This window comes from Protopterus annectens, chromosome 7.part1 (genome assembly GCF_019279795.1).
Source record: "Protopterus annectens isolate FY-2018-M chromosome 7.part1, PAN1.0, whole genome shotgun sequence".
Classification (NCBI taxonomy): Eukaryota; Metazoa; Chordata; order Ceratodontiformes; family Protopteridae; genus Protopterus; species Protopterus annectens.
The window spans coordinates 187,759,125-187,779,594 of NC_056740.1; the positions used below are offsets into that span (position 1 = coordinate 187,759,125).

The following is a 20,470-nucleotide window of genomic DNA, read 5'->3' on the forward strand; positions in this document are numbered from 1 at the left end:
TTCCAATGATATCCTGTTTGATTGTGGTCAGTAAATCCATAGGATAACCTCTGACAAACAAATCAATTAACACCTCCAGTTCTTCCAAAAATCTAGTGTCCTCACTCACTATACGTGACACCCTAATCATCTGGCCTTTTGCCACGTTCTTAACATAGTAAGGGTGGCAACTATCTTGGTGTAACAATTTATTACTATATGTCTTCTTCCTAAATAACTTGGATTATAAAAGGCACCTGTAATGAGTTGGATGAGTTTATAGAATACTTGAGTAACACCACAGCATTCTTGAAATTCACCAACAAGGCTGATAGGGATACTATTGACTACTGGGATTTACGATTGTATATTAAAAATGGGAAGTTAGAATCCAATAACCCCTATTTATTAATGGTAGGGGTGTGAATATTAAAGAATACTTGGAAAGAACATCTGTGCCCACTAATCAAAGGCCTGCTAGGATGGCTAAATGTGGTAACTTTAAGGCATGTAAATATATCAATGATGGTCCCTATGTTCTAGTGGGCAACTACAAAAGGTCTCTGAGGAGTCCTGGTTATTGTAATTGTAACGCTAAAATGGTTATATATGTGGCTACTTGTTTATCTTGTCCAGCATTCTATATTGGGATGACCACTAGAAAGCGGAGACAAAGAATTATGGAACATAACAGGGACATCAAAAGTAAGAAATCAACTAATTCATTATATAATCACAGTAAAGATTGTACTAATTTAAAAAAAAAAATTAAATTTTTTTGTTATAGATAGATTATACACTAGAGATTTTGGTGGTGATTATAACAAAACATTTTGGAAGTCAGGGAATGCCTGTGGCAAATACGGTTAGATGCAAGCAATGTATCTGGCATTAATGACACCTTATCTCGAGCATGTATATTGAAACATAAGGCAGCATGTATTTATAGACGCAGTGGAATTTACACTTTTTAGTCGGGCGTATGAGTTATGATTGTATACAGGTGCATTATCTTTTGTATTTTATTTTTCATATTACTCACAAGTATATATTACATATTTTTTCATATTATTTTTATATATGATATTTAGCATCTACTTTCTGTAACATTTATGTATGGTTCAGATGTTGTAACAACAGTTGGAAAACTGACATGTTCATTACTTATTTGGTATAGGGTGTCTCTATACAAAAAAAATCTGTGTAACATCATAGTAATGACAGTCAAGAGTTATACCTTAAAGCTTGAGGAGAGACTTAACAGCAATGATTTTTTACCTGAACTGAGTGATAATTGAAATGCTTATTTAAAGGGTGTGTGTTTAGATGTGATAAACTGACTCTGAAGATGCCCTATATGGGTGAAAGCGCTTAGTCAGTTGTATGTTATAATTCAATAAAAGTCTCGGTTTTATGTTGGTATCACCAGTGTTTTTTATATTACTAGTTCATTATCCAGTTATTCCACTTGCTCTTGACCTCCTCCCCTCCAAAGTAAAGTCATTCAACTCTGTTAGTTTCTATAACGTCTCTTCTGGTTGATAAAAATATATGTGAACTAAAGGGGCTAAAACATATACAGAGGCAAGAGCTTCCAGTGCTTCAGTTTTTGTATTCCCTCTTAAGTCTCTTCGCATATATCCTTTTTAACCTGTACTCTAAATGCTTCATTTTACCAACACCAGCTGTGGTACAAGGTCTGTTCTCATTTAATAAGGCATTGGGACGTCTTGGCATCTTTAGCTTTCTCGGGTTGCCAAGTCTTTACCATAATATACCTCCTGCGGCCTTCTGTTCCATGTGTCTTATTCCTGTACTACGGCAAGTAACGCACGTTTTCAGTTAAAACTTCTAGTTTAACTGTGCGTTCTTCTGTTGTTGCAATTGGAGTATAATATTTAGAACTGCAGACTAGGGTGTAAAATTCCCTCAGTACTTCTGTTTAGAGGAAGAGCATTGTATTCACAAATGCAGTGTTTAAGGTTTTACTCGCCACCGTTTTCAAATCCAGGAATAAGTTGAACTTTTGAAAAATAATTTTTGACCAAGTCCACTACATCTTTAGGGCCAAAGGATTTGTCAGAAGAGGGGCTATCAAGCTCAGAACTGATTTATATTACATTACAGTTACTACACAAAACAAAGAACAAAGGAAGCGTTCTCAACTGTAAACATACAAGCTGTGTAGAGTATGTCTTTTGGAAATTGGATCAGTTTGGTTGATAAATCTTACAGAAGTATGCCTGAGCTGCAAGACCTTCCCCCTAGCATGAGCCTGAATTTTGTTACTCTTTTGCAAGCAATTTTATTTATTTAATTGAATGTGTTTTGGCCTCCTCTCCAATAGCTTCCATGGCAGATGAGGCCAGCAGACAGACACACAGGCAGACAGACACTTGTAGGCCTTCAGGTTTTCCAGGCTGTCGCATAATCAGTTTTACAGACAATGCTAGCATTTTTCCAGTTAATACAGATGTCCACAAATGGAGAGTTGTCAGTCTGCTACAGTCGTAATCTCTGATTTGGCTGTTGACAGCACAGCTAATGTAAAATGCTTTCTGAGACAAGTCTGCTAATTTCAGTGGGCTTTTTGACGGTTGGCACATCAGAGCCCACATCGATGCCAGTCTCAGTGGGTTTGGCCTTCCAGTTAGAGCATGTACTGTTGGTATTGGTGTCAGATGTTGTAAATGCCTCTGCATTGACCACCTTTTGTTAACTGCCAAAGTTAGAAGTCTGAGTCTGATGGTTGATCACCTTCTTGCTTAGCTTGTGGCTGTCCCTCTTGTTAAGCTGCAAGACAGAGGGTCCCAAGGACCTTTCCAGTGTTGTATCACAACATCAAGCCATCACTGCTTCTTCCTTGGGCTAGTAACTTCTGAGGTTAAACAAAAAAAGCATACCTGCAGGAGGAAGCACATAAACTCTTCTGTTGACTCCCCCACATCCATTGTCTGAGGAGGATATGGACTCTGCTGTATTTTCTTTGATGATCTCAGATTTGGGAAGATTTTTAGGAATGTGTGTGTGTTGGGGGGGTTCTTTCAAGCCACCTGACTGTCTTGAGTGGTACTCGTATCCGAAATAATGATTATGAATCTAGCTAGCTATCTATACAGGGTGGGACAACTAATATGCATGGTGTCTGTACCCAAAAAAACAGATAAGATGCTCTGTCCATAGGTATTGGAACTGCTAGTTAGAAATTCTCAAGCCTGAGTCTGTCGTTGAAGCAGCAGCCCTCGTTTTTTAAGCTACAGTTCGCACAGTGCACTGTGTTTTTCCTCTACAGTTTCCTTCCAACGCAGTAAATATCTTGCACATGTGATTTCAGTTCCAACAAGATATGTTAGTGCTTGGCTCCAACTTCTAGATTTTTGTGTAGATATCAATGCACTTTTATCTTTTATGCAAGACAGTGGAATCTTTAAACTTGAAGAATATGAGGAAAGAGGACAAACTTTCATAGCTGGTGTCAAAACTGTTTGGACCTCAGACATGCTTTCCTTCTGAACTCCCTGATTATGTGGATGCATCTGCATATCTGGGTGGAAGGCACTTGCAATCAGTTCAGGAGTTGTCCATTTGTTCTCACCACAGACCCCAGGGTGTGCATTAAGTGCATGTTTGGTAGTTGCAGTGAACCAGCAGCTGCAAGGGGACAGATGTGTTCCCCGACCTGGGCTACTGGCTTCATGCTACTTTTCCCTGGGCTGTCTAGTCTTGGCTCAGAAATCTGGCAATTTTTAAGCTTTTGGATTGCATCGAATGCTGAAAGTTTGTGTTGATGCTTTCACAGTTGACATTCATATGCTACAGTCTGAATCAAGTCTGCCCTTTGAAAGAACCCCACGTGTCTAGAACCTGGTCTTGCAGATTACTGTGAAAATGTATCACAACCCATACATGCTACATAACATTGGGACTGGCAGTGGTATCGCTTGTGGTACACTTTTTGCTAGATACTAACATTGAGTACTGCAGTGTACACTCGGGAGTTTGTTGGTCGTAAATATCAGATATCTGGAATTCTGCAAGCCATGTCTGGCATGATGGTTGTGCCTGCCCAGTTTGACCCAAGGCACCCCTTTTCAGATTCCCACCTCACTAGTGGCGGTCACCACAGATGCTTCTGCCCATTGAGATGTAATGGTGGTAAGTATGTGATCTAGGGCAGGAGTTGGGTTTACTTGGCCACAGTCTGGTAGTAGCTTTTAACATGCATGTGTGGAAGACTGCAACTGCATGGGGATTGCATTTTGTGGCCTCTGGAAATGTGCATCTTTTATCACTTCCACCCAGTTAACAGTGGGGTCAAGCTATTGCAGATATGCAAAGCATCCTTATGCCTGAGTGATTGCGTACACTGGATAGGTCTCACCCTGATCCTAGGTGAAGTTCCTAAGTAAGGGAATGAATGGGATGTCTTTTTTTTTTGTGGGAAGGGGGCATGGTGGTCAGCAGGCACAAGGGCAAAAGTATCATAGGAAAAAAAAAACTTATTAGCCAGTTCTGTTTAGTGTATAGAGGTAAAGCCCGAAGTATGACACATACTTGATTGGTTGCTGAAGTGGCTGCTGAATCTGGCTTGGTGGGGATGGGTGTCCCACAGTCCCTGGGAGAATGGGTGGTGACTGCATGTGTTCTGGATAGAGACATGCAATCAGATCCCCAAAGTCTCTGAGCTGTAGCCTTCATTGCAGGCAAGTTGAAGCACACGGTTGCATTAGGAAGGTGTTGTGGCCCCCACAGTGATGCGGGTTGCATGTCCCATTCCAGGGGGTGAAGACATTAACTAACTGTATAAACAAACATTGGCGACTGCCTATGTGACTGCTATTGTGGTTAGCAGTAGTCAGTGAAAATTTAATACAGCTGTCTGAAGTACAGAAGGGGCTGATCATCTAGCAGTGATTTGACTGGATGGGGGGCAAGGCTTGCCACCAATGTCTCTCTTGCAAGGCTTGCCACCAATCTCTCTCGTTTTTTTTTTTTTTTCTCTCCAGACTCTCAGGAAATGCAAATGATTTTCTCTCTCTCCCTCTCCAGACTCTCAGGAAATACAAATGATTCTCCAGTAGTCCAAAAAGAACTGTTCTAAACAGAATATCGAAGTTTGTTGTAGGGACAGACTGCTGGATTTTGTTAAAAAGCAACCTTTGTCTTTCGTTTTCACAAAAAAATCGGCACTAAAGCGATGTGAAGTCTGAGATACTCTACAAAAAAAAAAAAAAAAAAAAAACAGTAACTCAACTTAAAAGTATGTAAAAATGGACGTTCTGTCCTAATGGCATATTTATTGCATCATAAAATAGGAATGGATGTTGGTGGGGGTGGGTTGGGCCGGGTGGAGTCGCAGTGCATTGGGAGTGTGGCTTTGGTCCAGTTTTCAGCATCGCAAGAGGTTGTAACCTTAGTGGGGCATAGAGAGTGAATTTATTTACAGGTGGCTTTGAAATGAAGGACTTGTTCAGAAAGACACTGCATACTTTTAAAGGATCCTTTTTTACCATGTGATCTCTTGTTTTTGTGCTGGGGATGCTCGCTCTTCACCAAATTGGTGTTTTTATGATTAATTCTCTTCTTGGAGCTTTCACATCAGCCCGAAATAATTTTTACACTGCAGGCCACCTCAGCATGTCCTCTTTTCCTAGCCTTTCTTGATTGTAGGGTGCACATTGCATGCCATTCATTTCTGCATGTGTAAAGTAGCCTCTGAATCTAATCTCAGTCAGCGTAGACCTTTTACTAGTTCTCTTTTCCCCAGCTACTCTAGTACAGAATTACTTTTTGCATTGTATGGGTGTACATAGACAAGTCAGACTTTATGGACCGAACCAAAGCTGTTAAAGGTTTTCAGCTCTTCAGATGTTTTTCTTTCTTTCCCTGAAACGAAATTTGGATGTGAGGCATCTAAAGTGGCCTTAGTGAGATGATTGACCGTGATTGCCTTAAATTTGCTATAAAAGGTAAAATTAAAACCATTGCCTCTTGAATGTGTAGGGCACATTCTTCTACAACAGTAGCTAGTCAAGAATTTTTCTAAATTAATCCCTGGGTGTTTGTGCAGCAGCTTTGTGAGCTTCACTGAATTCTTTTCACAAGACATTGTAAGCTAAATGTGATATTTGTGTCTACATCAAGGTCTGCAATGATCAGAAGCAGTGTCCGTAATGCAGACTACCTAGAAAGGTTATGTAGGGACTCTTATTGAAGAGAGTGGTTTTCCTAGCAGCTATGAAAGAACACTATCGTCATGGCAGTAGGTCTGATTGAATAGGTCTTTTTCTTTAATATACTCCTTCTGTTGCTGTCTTCTCCTGACTTGGTTTAGAGGTCTTGTTTACTTTTACTGCTTTCAGCAACATACAAGAAATCCAAAGATAAGTGGTAAATTATGGGTAAAGGGTGGGAGTTGGTAACCTGGGAAATGCTCAGATTCAGAGTTGTCCTAATACCTGAAGGAATTAGCCCTGCTGTTTTTAAAAGGATCGACCTGGTCATCCAGAATCTGTTGTCATAGTAAGTGCATACTTTACACTTGTTTTAGTAACTTTTTTAAATGTGTTGTATCTCTTCCAGATTGCTGGCGACGTAGTTTTTGATGGGATGGGCAAAGACTGGAGTGCAGTAACATTTCATACTCTTAGTGTGTTTTTTCCAGCTTGGGTTCCTTCTGTGTGAAGTTTCTCTCCTCACTTTGTCTGCATCTAGTTTTGCAGATTTCTGTGGTTTCCTCAAACATGAACTGTGGGTGAATTGCTGATCCTCCAACTTACCCGTGTGTGTGTGTGTGTGTGTGTGTGTGTGTGTGTGTGTGTGTGTGTGTGTGTGTGTGTGTGTGTGTGTGCTCACTCCTTAACATGCAAACTTTGCAGTAGACTCTCATCCTATCTAGGATTAGTCTTTTTGCATTCTGCCCATTTAGTTCCAGGATAGTCTCTAATGAATGATTGTATGACTTGGTGGAATATTTACATTCATTTTTAAGCTTTGTTCAATGGATCTTTGTTTATAAATATGTTAAAAATGATTATTTTCTCCCACTGTAGCGTAATTGGCGTAAACCAAGAGGTATTGACAACCGAGCACGCAGGAGATTCAAGGGTCAGATCCTAATGCCAAATATTGGTTATGGTAGCAGTAAAAAGACTAAACATATGTTGCCCACGGGTTTTAAGAAATTTCTTGTGCACAATGTCCGTGAACTGGAAGTTCTGCTGATGAGCAACCGGTAAGAATAATCATATTTAACGTGTATGATTGATTTTGTATTTTTCATATTGCAGTGTAACTATATACCATATGGATTCTTTTCCTCAGACTGATTTTTATTTAAATTTAGCAGTGTACTGCCAACAAATACATGGTGTGTGGTGGCAGTACATGGTGGTTACATCATGGTAGGATAACGGAGACTCTGGTCTTAGAGTAAAGGAGGCATACATCTCCCACTTCCCAGGTGTTTCCTGCTTAGGGGATTAAACAGACTACACTACTGCAGAGAGGAATAAAACCGAATTCTGTAGAATCAATTGCATGATGCAGTATCTGTTTTCCTATACACAGCTAGGGAGAGTGAAGTTTTTTGTATATTTTTTCTAGGCTAGCTTAAGGCATGACCTGAGGAAAGTAGAAAGGAGATACGTGAAATGTTTTCTTTGTATCTTTGTAATGGTGTTAGAAAAAACTGAAAATGAGAAGTAATATGCATAGCCCCCCCCCCCCCCCGAGGCTAGAGTGAATTTTACTCTAAAAAAAAAGTGTGCTCAAAGCTTAAGTTCTGCATCTCAGAAGTATATTTTTTGTCGACCACTGCTTCCTCCTTCAAGGATTACCTTTGCTGCCTCATGGCACTTTTCTCCATTTTGGTTCATGGTTGAAATGCCTTCTGTACTGTGTCTTCATGTCCTTGCTTTTGCTGGATGCTCTGGTTTCCTCCCACATCCGTAAAATGCGCAGTTAAATGAATTGATGTGTCTGGATTACCCTTAGACATGTATGCAGCATTTGTCTGTATGTCTTGTGATGGATCAGTGCTCCATCCAGGATTTTTTCTGTCTGGTTGCCAAGTAGTGTCCCTCTGCACCTGAATTTAAAAAAGTGCCCTATCAAAGATTGAATGGATCTTTGTTCTTCTAAATTTGAAATTGCATGCACACACACTGACAGTAAAGGAAAACGTTTAGATAACCATGCTGGTATACTTAAAAAAAAAACTCAAGACCAAGATGTAAAATGTTTAGATATACTTAAAGTGGTTAGATGAAATGCCAGCTTGAACTGTAACGTGTTTGAAAGTAGCTGGGGCTGTACTGGCGTGAAAAATTCTAAATAAAATGAATAAATGCCCAGTCGGTCTTAACAGCTTCCGAATAATGTTGCATTAACATTCTTGATTAAAAAAAAAAAAAAAACATGAAGACAGGTGGCAGAAAGTTCAAAGGTAGTTTGAGCATGCATGCTTCTGTCAGTGAACAACAAGCTTGGGCTGTTCGGATTCCAGATTTGGTTCCCTATGCAGATACACACTGTTCATATTGAACCATCATCTGCTTGGAGGCATAAATTGCCATGTCAGCAGATTTTGAAGATCGCTGGATGTGGGCTTCACCATCCCCACCCATCCTTACACTTCTGCAGCTTGTGTATACTAAACTGAAATTGTTATACGTTTGGAATAGGGAGTATACTCTGATATATAGCACTGTTGGATTTCTTCCCCACATTCACGCTTTAAGTTCTGAGAAGTGCAATCTAAAGACGTACTAAGACAGGATTGTTCAGAGCCTGAAGTTAAGGTGCAAATGATAGACTGTGCAGAGTGAAAGTGTTGCGGTTGTCATGGGACAAATTGATATACATATGAAGCAATGATAAGAAATGTACTGATGAGAAAAAAAAAAAAAAAACATGTTTAGTGTGGGGTCAGCATGATTACCTTCATCTTGTCTGGGCAAACTGTCAGATGCATGGTATCTTCATCAAATATCTTTGCTATCTACCTCAAATGTCTTGGATTAAAAGTGAGCTAGATCAAGCTACTAGAAAGATGTGGAAAGAGACCAGGCAAATGTTGCAAACAGAGGAGGACAGCAAAGTGCAAGTGACAAAAGCGTTCTCATTCCATTGATTGTACACAGGACATGCCTATTTTACACCACCACTTGAGGAAAACTTTGATACAGAAGACAAAGCAGTAACGAAATTTTGGTGGGGAAAGAAAAGGCCTAGAGTAAACCTGGGATACCTGCCTAAAGCAGTAGACGATGGAGCTGAGGTTCATGTACATTAGTGTTCTCTGTGTTGCCATATAATTTGTTTAGCACAACACAAGACGAGCACCGCACAGTATGTAAAATGTTCAGTGTTTTGAAGTAGTTTGTTTTTTTTTGGGGGGGGGGGGCACTTCTGACATCTATCTCTGATAACATGCCTTCAGTCTCCTGTTGTATGGATATCAAGATGATGTTATGGTTGCAGAATGTCTAACCCTGTGTTAGACCCATGTGTGCCGTAATATCTGCTCTGTGTAACACTTGCGAAACATATGTTAATTGGCCTGTTTAGGTCTTTAGTGACTCTTGTCAGCTCTGTAAAGCAAGGGGCAGGTGTGAAAATTTCAAACGTGCTTGGACTTGGAGGTGTGTGTCCAAATTATGAAATCTGTTAACTTCCAGTAAGTGTGAATTAGACACCACATGTTGAAGCATGCATGCTACTAAGTCAAAGTAACAAACTTCTTGATCTGTCATTCTCACTATCTTGCTACTGGACCTTTCATAAGAGTGTCGGGAAATGTCAGTAAATCCTGTCCTAAACCATATGCTGTCTGCTGTCCTGCACTGTTGTGGAGTCGTTACCCTAGCAAGCCAGACAAACCAGGGTCAGAATTTTACTTCAGACTTTTACTGTTGTCTAGGGAGAATGGATTAGGAGGACTGACCCTGGACTTCAGTCTTAAACAAATTCTCTGTCCTGATGAACTTTAATGCAGGAGCCCTGCAGATATGTATGTTCACACTGGACATGAACATGTTTTTCCCTTTGTGTCCCAGTGCTTAAGACCTGGGCAGTTGTTGAGATCATTTGCAGAGAATGCAGCATTTTCAGTTCTTGTCCTTTTGTCTGTCTGCTGCTTCTGTGGTATTTGATTAGATGTTTAGTGTGGCTACATATTTAGCCATTACTGGGCAGCTACATAGTAAGGTCCTTACCCAGGAATAACTATAACCATGAGGGCACCTGACAACACTGTTCTGTTATCTGACCAGTTTGGCACTCTGTTTTCTGTGTCAAAATTTCTGCAGGAAGACCCTCTTAAGAATGGTCCTTCATGCCAGGACAAATTGATTTTTTTTTCCCCCTTCCACAAAAGATCAAAGTTTTGAGTTGCTTCCTGTGCACACAGCAAAGCAATCCTGTAATAAGGGCATTTCTACTAAAGGCACTTGGATGTATTTCATCCTCAATCTTAGACTGATCACCTCGCCATGCATCGCGTGAGAAAGGGAACACTAGCAAATGAGGACCCTGTGGCAGCAACTTCTCCAACCCTCTAGGAAAGGTGATAACCTGTTTTCCTACAATCAACAGAGGAACACACATTGTGGTAGTGGCAAGTCCAGATGTGGCACTCTACCACTTGTGGGTCACAAACCCTGAACAAAGGGTACATTAGATTTTCCTGGTGGGTTCTTTACATGATCCCTAAAATCCTGAGGAAGCAAATCCTTGTCTTCAGAACCCGGCATGATACGGACTAGAAGAGTAGTTGGGGCTTTGAGTGTTTTGAGAACTAAGACCTGCATTGTTTTTTGGTAAAGGAATATTTGAGATAGAGTAGGTTGAGCTGCTTAGTGTAGTGCCTCCGAAGATGGGTATTGTATTCAGTTTTTCTCCTGATAAGGGAGAAATGATGATACCAAGTTCTTTAGACTTTGAGGTAGTACCACAAAGAATAAGTTGTGCAAGACAGAAGAATTTTCTCATTTTAACAGGGAAGTGCTGGTCAAACAGTTTAACATGGGTACCCAAGCCCCGATATCTGGGTCAGATTAAGTGTACTGTTGTCAGTTCACTATGTGGCGCTGGTGCTTTACTAGTAAAGGAAACTATGCTGCATTTCTTGACATTGAGGGTAAGCCAGTGACACTTCAGATATGTTTGGTCCAGCCTAGCCCTTGTTGACAAGACACGAGTGTCAGAGTGGAACTTGGTGACCACACCAGTTTGCAGCTATCATCTGAACTAGGTTATCCATAGTCCTTTGGTATATTGTCATGTCAACAAACTATATGTGAAAGATTAGGACACTCTGGACGGGGCTGTTTAGGACATCACTGATTATGTTCTGTCTAGACCAAATACCCATGGCCTTAATGAGTGTACGGTTCTCTGGTAACCTGTTCAGTGAACCACATATACATTAATGTTGAGTTGGGTTTGTCAGTATTCCCATCAGTGAGGGAGAGTGAAGACCTTGAAGATCAGGTAGGCAGTGTGTACCGAGCACTTTATCCATGGTATCTCTAACCGTTTTGAAGAAACATTTAGAAAGCGTAATCTGGCTTATACAAAGCCAAATTGGTATGTATGTAGGGATAAAAGGTCACCTATATCTCTGTTAGGCCTGTAAATCCAAGAACCAGTAGAGAAAACACCTTTATACAGTGGGTCCACTGTGCCTGCTCTGCAGAGTGCAGGGGTATAGCCAGTGAAGAGGGTTTCCTTTTTTTAAAGAGTTAATGGAAGGATTTTCCTTGGTCGGACTTTGTGCTTCTCCACTGGCATGCAGAAATACTTTAATGGCCCGTGTAACTGAAATTTTTAGTTTTGGAAAGTGCTGGAAAGGCTTGATGCAGAATGGCAATAATGTGTTACAGATGTGATGGAGATTGGGGGGGGGGGTAACGTGGAGGGAAATTGGAAGAGAATTTGTCCATCAGAATATTAACTGTCTTTATGGTCAGAGAAGGAGGGTACCATTGAGGTAAGTTTAACCTAGAATTATTGGTAACTTTACATTTCCTTAAATAGCTGAGTAATAGTCTCCCTCCCCCCTATTGTTGTCTTGTTCTTGTACTTGGTGGCTTTGCAGTTGCCCGCCCATACTGCATATTTGATCTGGGACACTCATCCCAGTCTAGTGTCATTAGTTCATTCTATCTAACGGAGAACATTTGTGAAGGCCAACCCACTTAGATTCTTAATCTTGAATTAACTTTGGTTCCAGCTTTCTCCTTTTCCACTTTACTAAAAAAAAATTCTAAGCTTGTTGCCCCCCTTTCCTGTAACGAGTCTAATCCAGATGCACATTTGCTATATACAGGACTGTTTGTAAGCTCCTGAGCGCCCCCCCCCCCCCAAGCCTTTCTGTGTTGGAGGGAAGCCTTCTAGCTTTTTAGTGGGAGTGGTAAGCCGTAACCTATCTACCACAAGAGGAGTGGTTCCTGGCCCAGATTTGTGGTTTATTGGCCTTTTGGGCAGTTTCTTCCATCTCTTTCAACTTTCTGGTGTAACTCATTCACTCCGGAGCAGCTCAGAAAAGCTGCCTGCTTAATTCCACCATAGGAACAACAGTGCAGCCTGAGTTCATTTTCAGAAAATTAATTTGTAATACCATACAGAAAACAAATGTTCATAACTCTTTTAACTATGAGAGCTAAGCTAAAAATGTAAACGTGAAAGTTGTTCAGCAGACTGACCTTTCCAACAGTGTAAATGTTGATAGTGCATATCAAAGTCATTATTAAATATTTGGCAAGGAATGTTGATATTGTGCATATTTTTTACCTTTTTGGAAAAGCAAAGCACCATATCTTGGTTAATGTACCATGCAGACTCATAAAATTTGAATTTAATTTTAGTATGAATGTCAGCTTTAACATGATACCTTAACCATTACTGTGTGATGCTCCTTTATTGAGATAGTCACAGAAATATGATTAATGTATTTCTCATAATTGATAAAGCATAGTATGTCATCACCTGTAACAGACAGAGCCTACATATCAGTGTAGAAGTTGAGCCTTCATACCAGTGTAGAAGTTGTGCATCTGAATGTCTGCTTCAAAATGATGCATCATTTGTGTGATCACCATGCTCCCTTGCAACGATATGGGCATAATAAGTATTGTAAATGTATAATTTTTATAATCCTACAAGGCTAAAACTGTATCTGTACATGTGTACAGTGCACAGACGGTTCTTTTACCATGTTGTAAGGAGTAACACTGTCTTCAAAATGAGGTATTACGTGGCATGCTGACATGCTCCCTTGCAAAGTTATTTACCAAAATATGAAAAAAATATATAATTTCCATAACCTGAGTCCTAACAAAGCTGATGTATGTACATGTGTACACCATTCAGAAGCAGTTGTTTTACCATGTAGAGACACACGATTGTAAATATACACATTCTTGGTGTAGCCAACATACTGCTGAATGGGTACATGTAAAGAGAAAAAGCAAGGTAAGGACTTGCCACTCAGGCAATGTTACAATTGCCTCATGTACACTGACAACCCTCTCCTTCTCCCACAAAACACAAATACATGCGAGAGATGCAAATATATAGTCAAACTGGAGGCTGAGCTCTCTCAACATAGGACTGGCAAGACCAGACAGGAGGAGAAGGTAACCACACACACACCACAAACCCAGTCTCGCATAGCACTATCACAACTTCAAATCATACACATAAACACACAAAGACATACTCGGAGGCTCTGATCAAAAACCTACCAAAACAGCAGAGGCCACCAAAGCAGACACCCAAACAACTGCCGCCACAGGGCTCAACACATGCAACACATAGACCACAGAGTCAGTGTGCCAAACAGTCACAGCCCTTAAGGCCAAACACAATGCCAGACACACTCGTCATAGGTGACTCCATAGTCAGACACACTGACGTCCCGCTCACCAGATCGAGTAAGGAGAAGGTCACAGTATGCTGCCTATCGGGCGCTAGAATCCGCCACATAACGCAAGCACTCAGGTCACTCAACTGCAGGTACAAGTATGACTCAGTCATTGTCCATGCTGGTGTGAACGACCTGAGACGTACCTCCCTGGACTACATGAAAAGAGACATAGAGGAGCTCTCTGATTATGTAGCCCAGGCAGGTATGACCCTGACCTTGAGCAGTATCCTACCTTCACCAAGAATTATGCCACAATACGAAGACAAGATGATCAGCTTTAATAATTGGCTTAAACTATGGTGTCATTCAAAGGGGATCCAATGTCTGTCTGCCTGGGATGACATGCTGGACAAGCCACGCTGTGGCTTGCACCTGTCGCCCCTGGGCTTCCGGATTTTGGCAAAGGCTCTTGCCACCCCCATTGTGCCTTTTTTAGGCAGGGCTCAAATTCTAAACCTACCACCCTAGAACACAAAAAAATGCTGCTCAATGCCAGAAGTCTCAACCTCAAGATGCACGCACTCTAAGCCCTTCTCAGTATGGAGAACATCGATGTCTGTGCTGTGACTGAAACCTGGTTCAAGGCTCCTGAGAGCACCCCGGCACTATCAGGTTTTACATCATATCATGCGTTCCGGCCCCAAAATCCAGACAACACCAAGAAAGGAGGGGGGGTGTCCATATTCATCAAGGACACCCTCACCTCAAGGTTGGTAACAGCCTGATGCATCGGAAACCATCCAGGTGCAATTAACCGTAGGCAAGACTGCACTGCAGTTTGTAGCCTGTTACAGGCCACCCTCCCAAACTCAGGAACCTCAGACAGCTTTCCTGAAAACACTGGAGGGGATAAATACATCTCCAAACACCATCATACTGGGTGATTTCAACTATCCAAATATAGACTGGGATCACTACTCAAGCCCCAACACTCTAGCCCAAAGGTTCCTAGAGTTCATAGACTCAAATGCCATGGAACAACTAGTCACCATCCCCACAAGAGGAGAAAACATACTAGACCTCATCATTACAAACATGGGGTCACAATGTTCAACACCAGAAGTATACCCATCATTGGTGAGATCAGATCATAAAGTAATCTCACTGGAAGTCCACATCCCGCCCCCACCGCAGATAAAAAAGACCACAGTGAAGAACTTCTCAAAAGCCGACTTCACACTCCTAAAGACTGGTGTGGTCTCTTTCAAGGCCCCCGAGCCAGCGGAAACCATTACTCAAACCGCTGAATCACTTACAAATGCCTTCTACCAGCACCTCCAGGACTGCATGGACCAGGCAATCCCAAACAAAACAAAGACTCTTTGTACCAAAGGCAAGCGTCCAGCCTGGTGGACCCCAGCCATAAACAAGCTTTACAACAAAAGGAAGAAGCTACTACAAGATAGAGCAAAATCCATAAAAGGGAAGACACCCCTGATCATTATAAGTAAAAAACTGAGATCTCTCATAAAAGCATCCAAGGCAGATTTTGAGAGAAAAATCGCTAAGGACTCAAGACAATCATAAGGCCTTTTTTAGCTATGTTAGAAACCTGGGAGGAAACTCCCAGATATGCTCAGAATTAGTTCAAAATGACATAAAAATCACTGAACCTACAGACATTGTCAACATACTGGCTGACAGGTTCAGTGCAAATCCCCCCCCCCCCCCAAAGGAGAGATATCTATACCAGAGGATTGTAGTCCCCCAAACATCTCATGCTCAGGTGAGAACTGCTCTCTCCAAGGCGAAAAACACAGCATCCGTGGGACCAGATGGTGTCCCCGGTTGTGTGCTCCACGAACTCAATGAGGAATTAAACCCGCAGCTAGGGCAGCTGTTTAATCTTAGCCTCACCTCAGGATACGTACCCAAGGAGTGGCGTATGGCAATGGTGGTCCCACTTCATAAAGGAGGTGCCTCCACCGACCCCAGAAACTACCGTCCCATCAGCTTGACAAGCCTGGTCTGCAAAGCTATGGAGAGGATAATAATGGAACTCATAAATAAAGACATAGGGGACTTGCGGACTTTGGATCCAACCCAGTTTGGCTTTGTCAAGGGCAGATCATGCCTTTTAAACTTGGTTGACTTCTTCGAAACAGTCACCAAGGCCATTGACTAGGGCAAGGCAGTCCACACAGCCTACCTTGACCTGGCAAAGGCTTTCGACACAATACCCCACTCGGGTATCATTGAAAAACTCACCAGCTTAAATGTAAACCCATACGTCACTAGATGGGTTGCAAACTGGTTAAGTGACAGAACCCACAGGGTCAGAGTTGCTGGCGCCATGTCAGACTCCAAGCCTGTCACAAGTGGTGTCCCACAGGGCTCAGTCCTGGGCCCACTTTTGTTCGGCATCTACTTTTCAGAAGTACAAGCAAACACAGGAGGATTATGGCTGACAAAGTTTGCAGATGACTGCAAACTGGGCACCATTGTTGAAAACCCATCTGACACAGACATCCTTCAGAAGGGTCTCGTAGAAACGGATAACTGGTGCCAGAACCATGGCCTAAAGTTAAACGCCAAAAAATGCATAGTCATACCCTTCGGGAAAAACAAGGTAACCTCTTCTGTGCTTAGTGGATTGCCACCTATATGGTAACTAGGGGTAATCAGGGATCTGGGGACCCAGGTTGACCGTAACCTTTCGTTTGACACTCACGTTGCCAAAGTAGTTAGAAGACCTTCTACATTGCCCACCTGATCATGAAGGGATTCACATCTAGATCAAGGGAGGTCATCGTTCCCCTGTACTCATCACTCATCAGACCAATGATTGAGTACAATGCCCCATTCGGAATGTATCTGACCCGACACCTGCAGCAATTGGAAAGGCCCCAAAAGTTCCTCACCGAAAGGATAAAGGGTCTCAAAAATATGTCTTATGCTGTCAGCTCCATTCAGTCGCTTACCGTCTGCTCAGAAGTGACCTGTGCTTGACATACAAGGCCATGTCCAACCCGGAATTAATGAACATGCTTCACCTCAAAAAATCTAAATCCATCAGAACTACAAGGGCAAGAGACTTAAACCTCAACACAGCTATTAATAGGACGTGCTGGAGGGACAGATTCATCACCCAGAGACTCCCTATGCTGTGGAACAAAATCCCGGTACATGTGAGGCAGAGCACCTCGCTGGCCTTGTTCAAGAGAAATCTTGACCAGTGGATGGGAGATCGCAGGTATACCCCAGGGGTAACCTCGGTGTCACTGCTTATCAGAGGCGCAGCAAAATAATGGGCATAGTATCCTTCAAACTAAAGGGGTGGCGAAAGCCACAAAACTCTGGGCTAGGCTTATCAATGCCCTAGGGCAGAGCCTAGTATGAACCTATGAACCTATTAATAAACCCAGGACAGGCATGGGATTTAGTGGCAGGCAAGGCCATCTGATCTGTCCGATAGCTGTGCTGGCTATCCACTCAGACAGCTGATACCACTGCAGTCTCACAACGTCCTTCAGTGTCAGCAGTCTGCCTTACCTATGCCTTTTCTGTTTACATGTGTCCATTCAGCACTGGTCCCAAGGGGTCAAGTTCTGTATTGCTAAGCCCTTCCTGTCATCTAAACTCTGCACATGCCTGATTAAAAGCAGAATAAAAACAGAAGTGTTGCAGGATGGCTACTGACATATTAGATTGTATGTGCTAGCACTCTCCTGAAAAAAGTTGTTCTTTCTCAGCATCTTCACCAGCTCCTTCCCATAAGTTATTTGCCAGACTCCTAAAAATATATTTTACACAACACATTGATTAATGGAGAGTTTTACTTATCTGGTCCCTACTTGGTCATGGGTGTTTTCCATTCTTCTCACAAGCGGCATATTGCCAATCCTGCATAGCTCTCCTCACGCCATTGTGGAGGTCAGTCAAGAACAAGGCAATGCCACCCCTTCTGAACAGGTGAACATTTTCTGCGGTGATGCTGTCATGACAGATTGTAGATCACCGACCCTATGCATCAAGCCATACATGAACCCATTCTGTAAACGTCTGGCCTTGTGTGCTGCCCATTGACTGACTGTTTTCCACATCTGTCGAGGAATTGTCAAACCACACAAAATGACCACGTGGCCACCATGACTGCAGGTGTTCAAAAATTGCTCTGATTTGAAACCATAGCCTTCCGAGTGGTTGACTGATGACTTCATTCCCTCCAATGTGCAGCACAAGTATGTCGACTCAGGGTAGATGGGACACTTTTCTTACAACAATTGCAGTACTCCACTCCAATGCATATCTCTTCTTGCAGTCCAGTATACCTTCACACTGGATGTGGGGAAGCTCAATTTGTACTTTTTATGGAGGCATGGCTGGCAGCCCAGTGAAATGTAGGAATGGCCACATACCCACAATCTCACTTGTCATTCTCCTGCTCGTGAAGCCATGTCAGTGTCAGAAGGTGGGTGAACCTGCACAGGAAAGAAAATACAAACAGATTACTACTGATGTTTGACAGATCTATTGGAAGAGTACATATATATCATAATGCATTACCTGGTTAGACCATTCAAATCTTCACTCCTATCCACAGGGGCATTTTTCTTTTCATAAGGTTACATAAGTGGTGACACTGCAGGGGTACATGCCTACCACCCTTGAAAACGCAAAATTACACACTACTGACAAGGGGGCACAGAAAGGGCACATGTAAATCCCCTCTAAATAAACTATAGACAGTGTATGCACAGAGTGATATATCTGCATACATTGTATGTAGGGCACATGTAAATCCCCTTTAAATGAACTATCTCCCAAGAGAGGCCACTGACGTGTGTGTGTGTGTGTGTGTGTTTGGAGGATAGCTAGTTGATGAAGAATGGAGGGGGGTGGCTTGCAATGACTACAAGCAGAGAAGAAACACAGTATGGCTTGTGCATTCATCAAAGTGGTAATGACCTCTACTTATGTGAATAACAGTTACAACAGCTGAGACTTTTACCAGAAAAGTGATAATGACTCGCTGCTATATTGTAACTGCATTTAGTGCTAATGTGAGAATGATGTTCCTTTCAGTACTGCAAAGATGTTCTTTGTGTTTCACTGTTGCAGTCAGCACATTTGGGTTATCTGCTTGTAGTAGCCCTCAATCGGCCTGATTATCAAAGTCTTGGGTCCTGGGTCGGTTGCTGTCTCCTCTTCCGTCAGGTAGTCAGGGGTATAAAGCATGCAGCTGACACCATTACATCAGTCTTTCTTGCTGTGCGGTGCCCGAAGCAGAAGCAGTTCGCAAGTGCCGGTCGGCCAACTCCTGAAATTTTCGTTTGAGTTTCAGAACCAAAGTCTTCAACTAAAGCTAAGTATCCCATTGGGGAAACTATTTCTTGTTCTAAAACCGATGTCAGTAAAAGTCAATAATTTTATTTCTTGTGGAAAGCAAATACCTCACAAAGATTTTCATTCATACTGTATTCCTTGCCTAGGCCCTGACCATGACGTACCTCTGTCGGTTTTGTGCCGTATTTAAGCAATGAACTATTCGTCGTCTGTATATTTACGCTTCTAAATATTTGTTTAATTATCCATATATGTCTTCGGCAAGCCATCAGACTACCGATATTCTGAAAAAATGCAAAGATAAAGACAGGCCGCCTAGGTCCAAAGCTGCTGACAAGGCTTCTAAGCCAGTCGCCAGTTTGCCGGTACTCGGTGAGGTGCTTTCGCAGCCCCTGATACCCGCTACTTCAGATTCACAGGCCTCTACTGAGACCCATTCGGAGTCCAGTATGCCACGAGGTGCTTCAACTGTGGAACCTGCGGATGTCTCTACCTTGGATAGGTCCGGAGCCGTTGTGCAGACACCGGTTTCCGGGGGTGTATTCAGGTTTACTGACTTGCATATTAAACCAGTGCCATCTTCTTCATCAAGGCCTAAAACTCGAACCATGCCTAGAAAACAGACACCCAGCCCGCATGGTCAGGTCTGTATGCCTAAAAAAACAGAGTGGCTGAAGACCTTATTACTTTAATCAGGGGAAGCCATCCTTCCCCCTCTGAGACCCAGGACTGAATTTGCTTATGATACTTCTGACCAGGATTCTGAAATTTCTGTTTCTTCTGATGACCAGTATTTACCCTCATCTGCCTATGAGGATTCTGATACAGAGGACTGTTTTCCCTCTGCCCCCCCCCCCCAATAGGATTTCTCTTTTGGTGAAACCCTGCATACTCTTAGGGAGCACTTTTGCTGGGAAAGCCAGGATTACTCTGATTCTAAAAAGAGACGTGGGGATTTCTTACTCCTGCTCCAACACAGGCCTTTAGCTATCCCTCCTGTACTAGACATTGTTGATGCCTTTTCGGAATCTAGTTTGGCCCCTGACTCTCTACCTCCTGCTCCCAGAAAACCTGGTAGATATCACAGGGTTCCTGACTCTTAAGTCCCTTTTTAAAACTTCTACTGCAGATCCTGAGACCATTTCACTGGGACCCAAGGGCATTAAAGCTACTACTGCCAAAAGTCCTACCCCCTCTGATGGAGACTCCAGGGCGCTGGATAGATGGGGTAAGAAGGGTATACATGTCTGCAACTTTGGCCATTAGAGCCTTAAA

At 42.4% G+C, this 20,470-nt stretch overlaps 1 protein-coding gene across 1 annotated transcript in view; it reads left to right on the top strand.

Moving 5' to 3' along the window:
- The window catches only part of RPL32 (ribosomal protein L32), a 50,037-nt gene that overhangs the window by 16,236 nt on the left and 13,331 nt on the right, over nt 1-20,470 (top strand). The window contains exon 3 of the mRNA XM_044078633.1: nt 7,032-7,213. Coding sequence (XP_043934568.1) covers nt 7,032-7,213 — 182 coding nt within the window. The remainder of the gene's footprint in view (nt 1-7,031; nt 7,214-20,470) is intronic.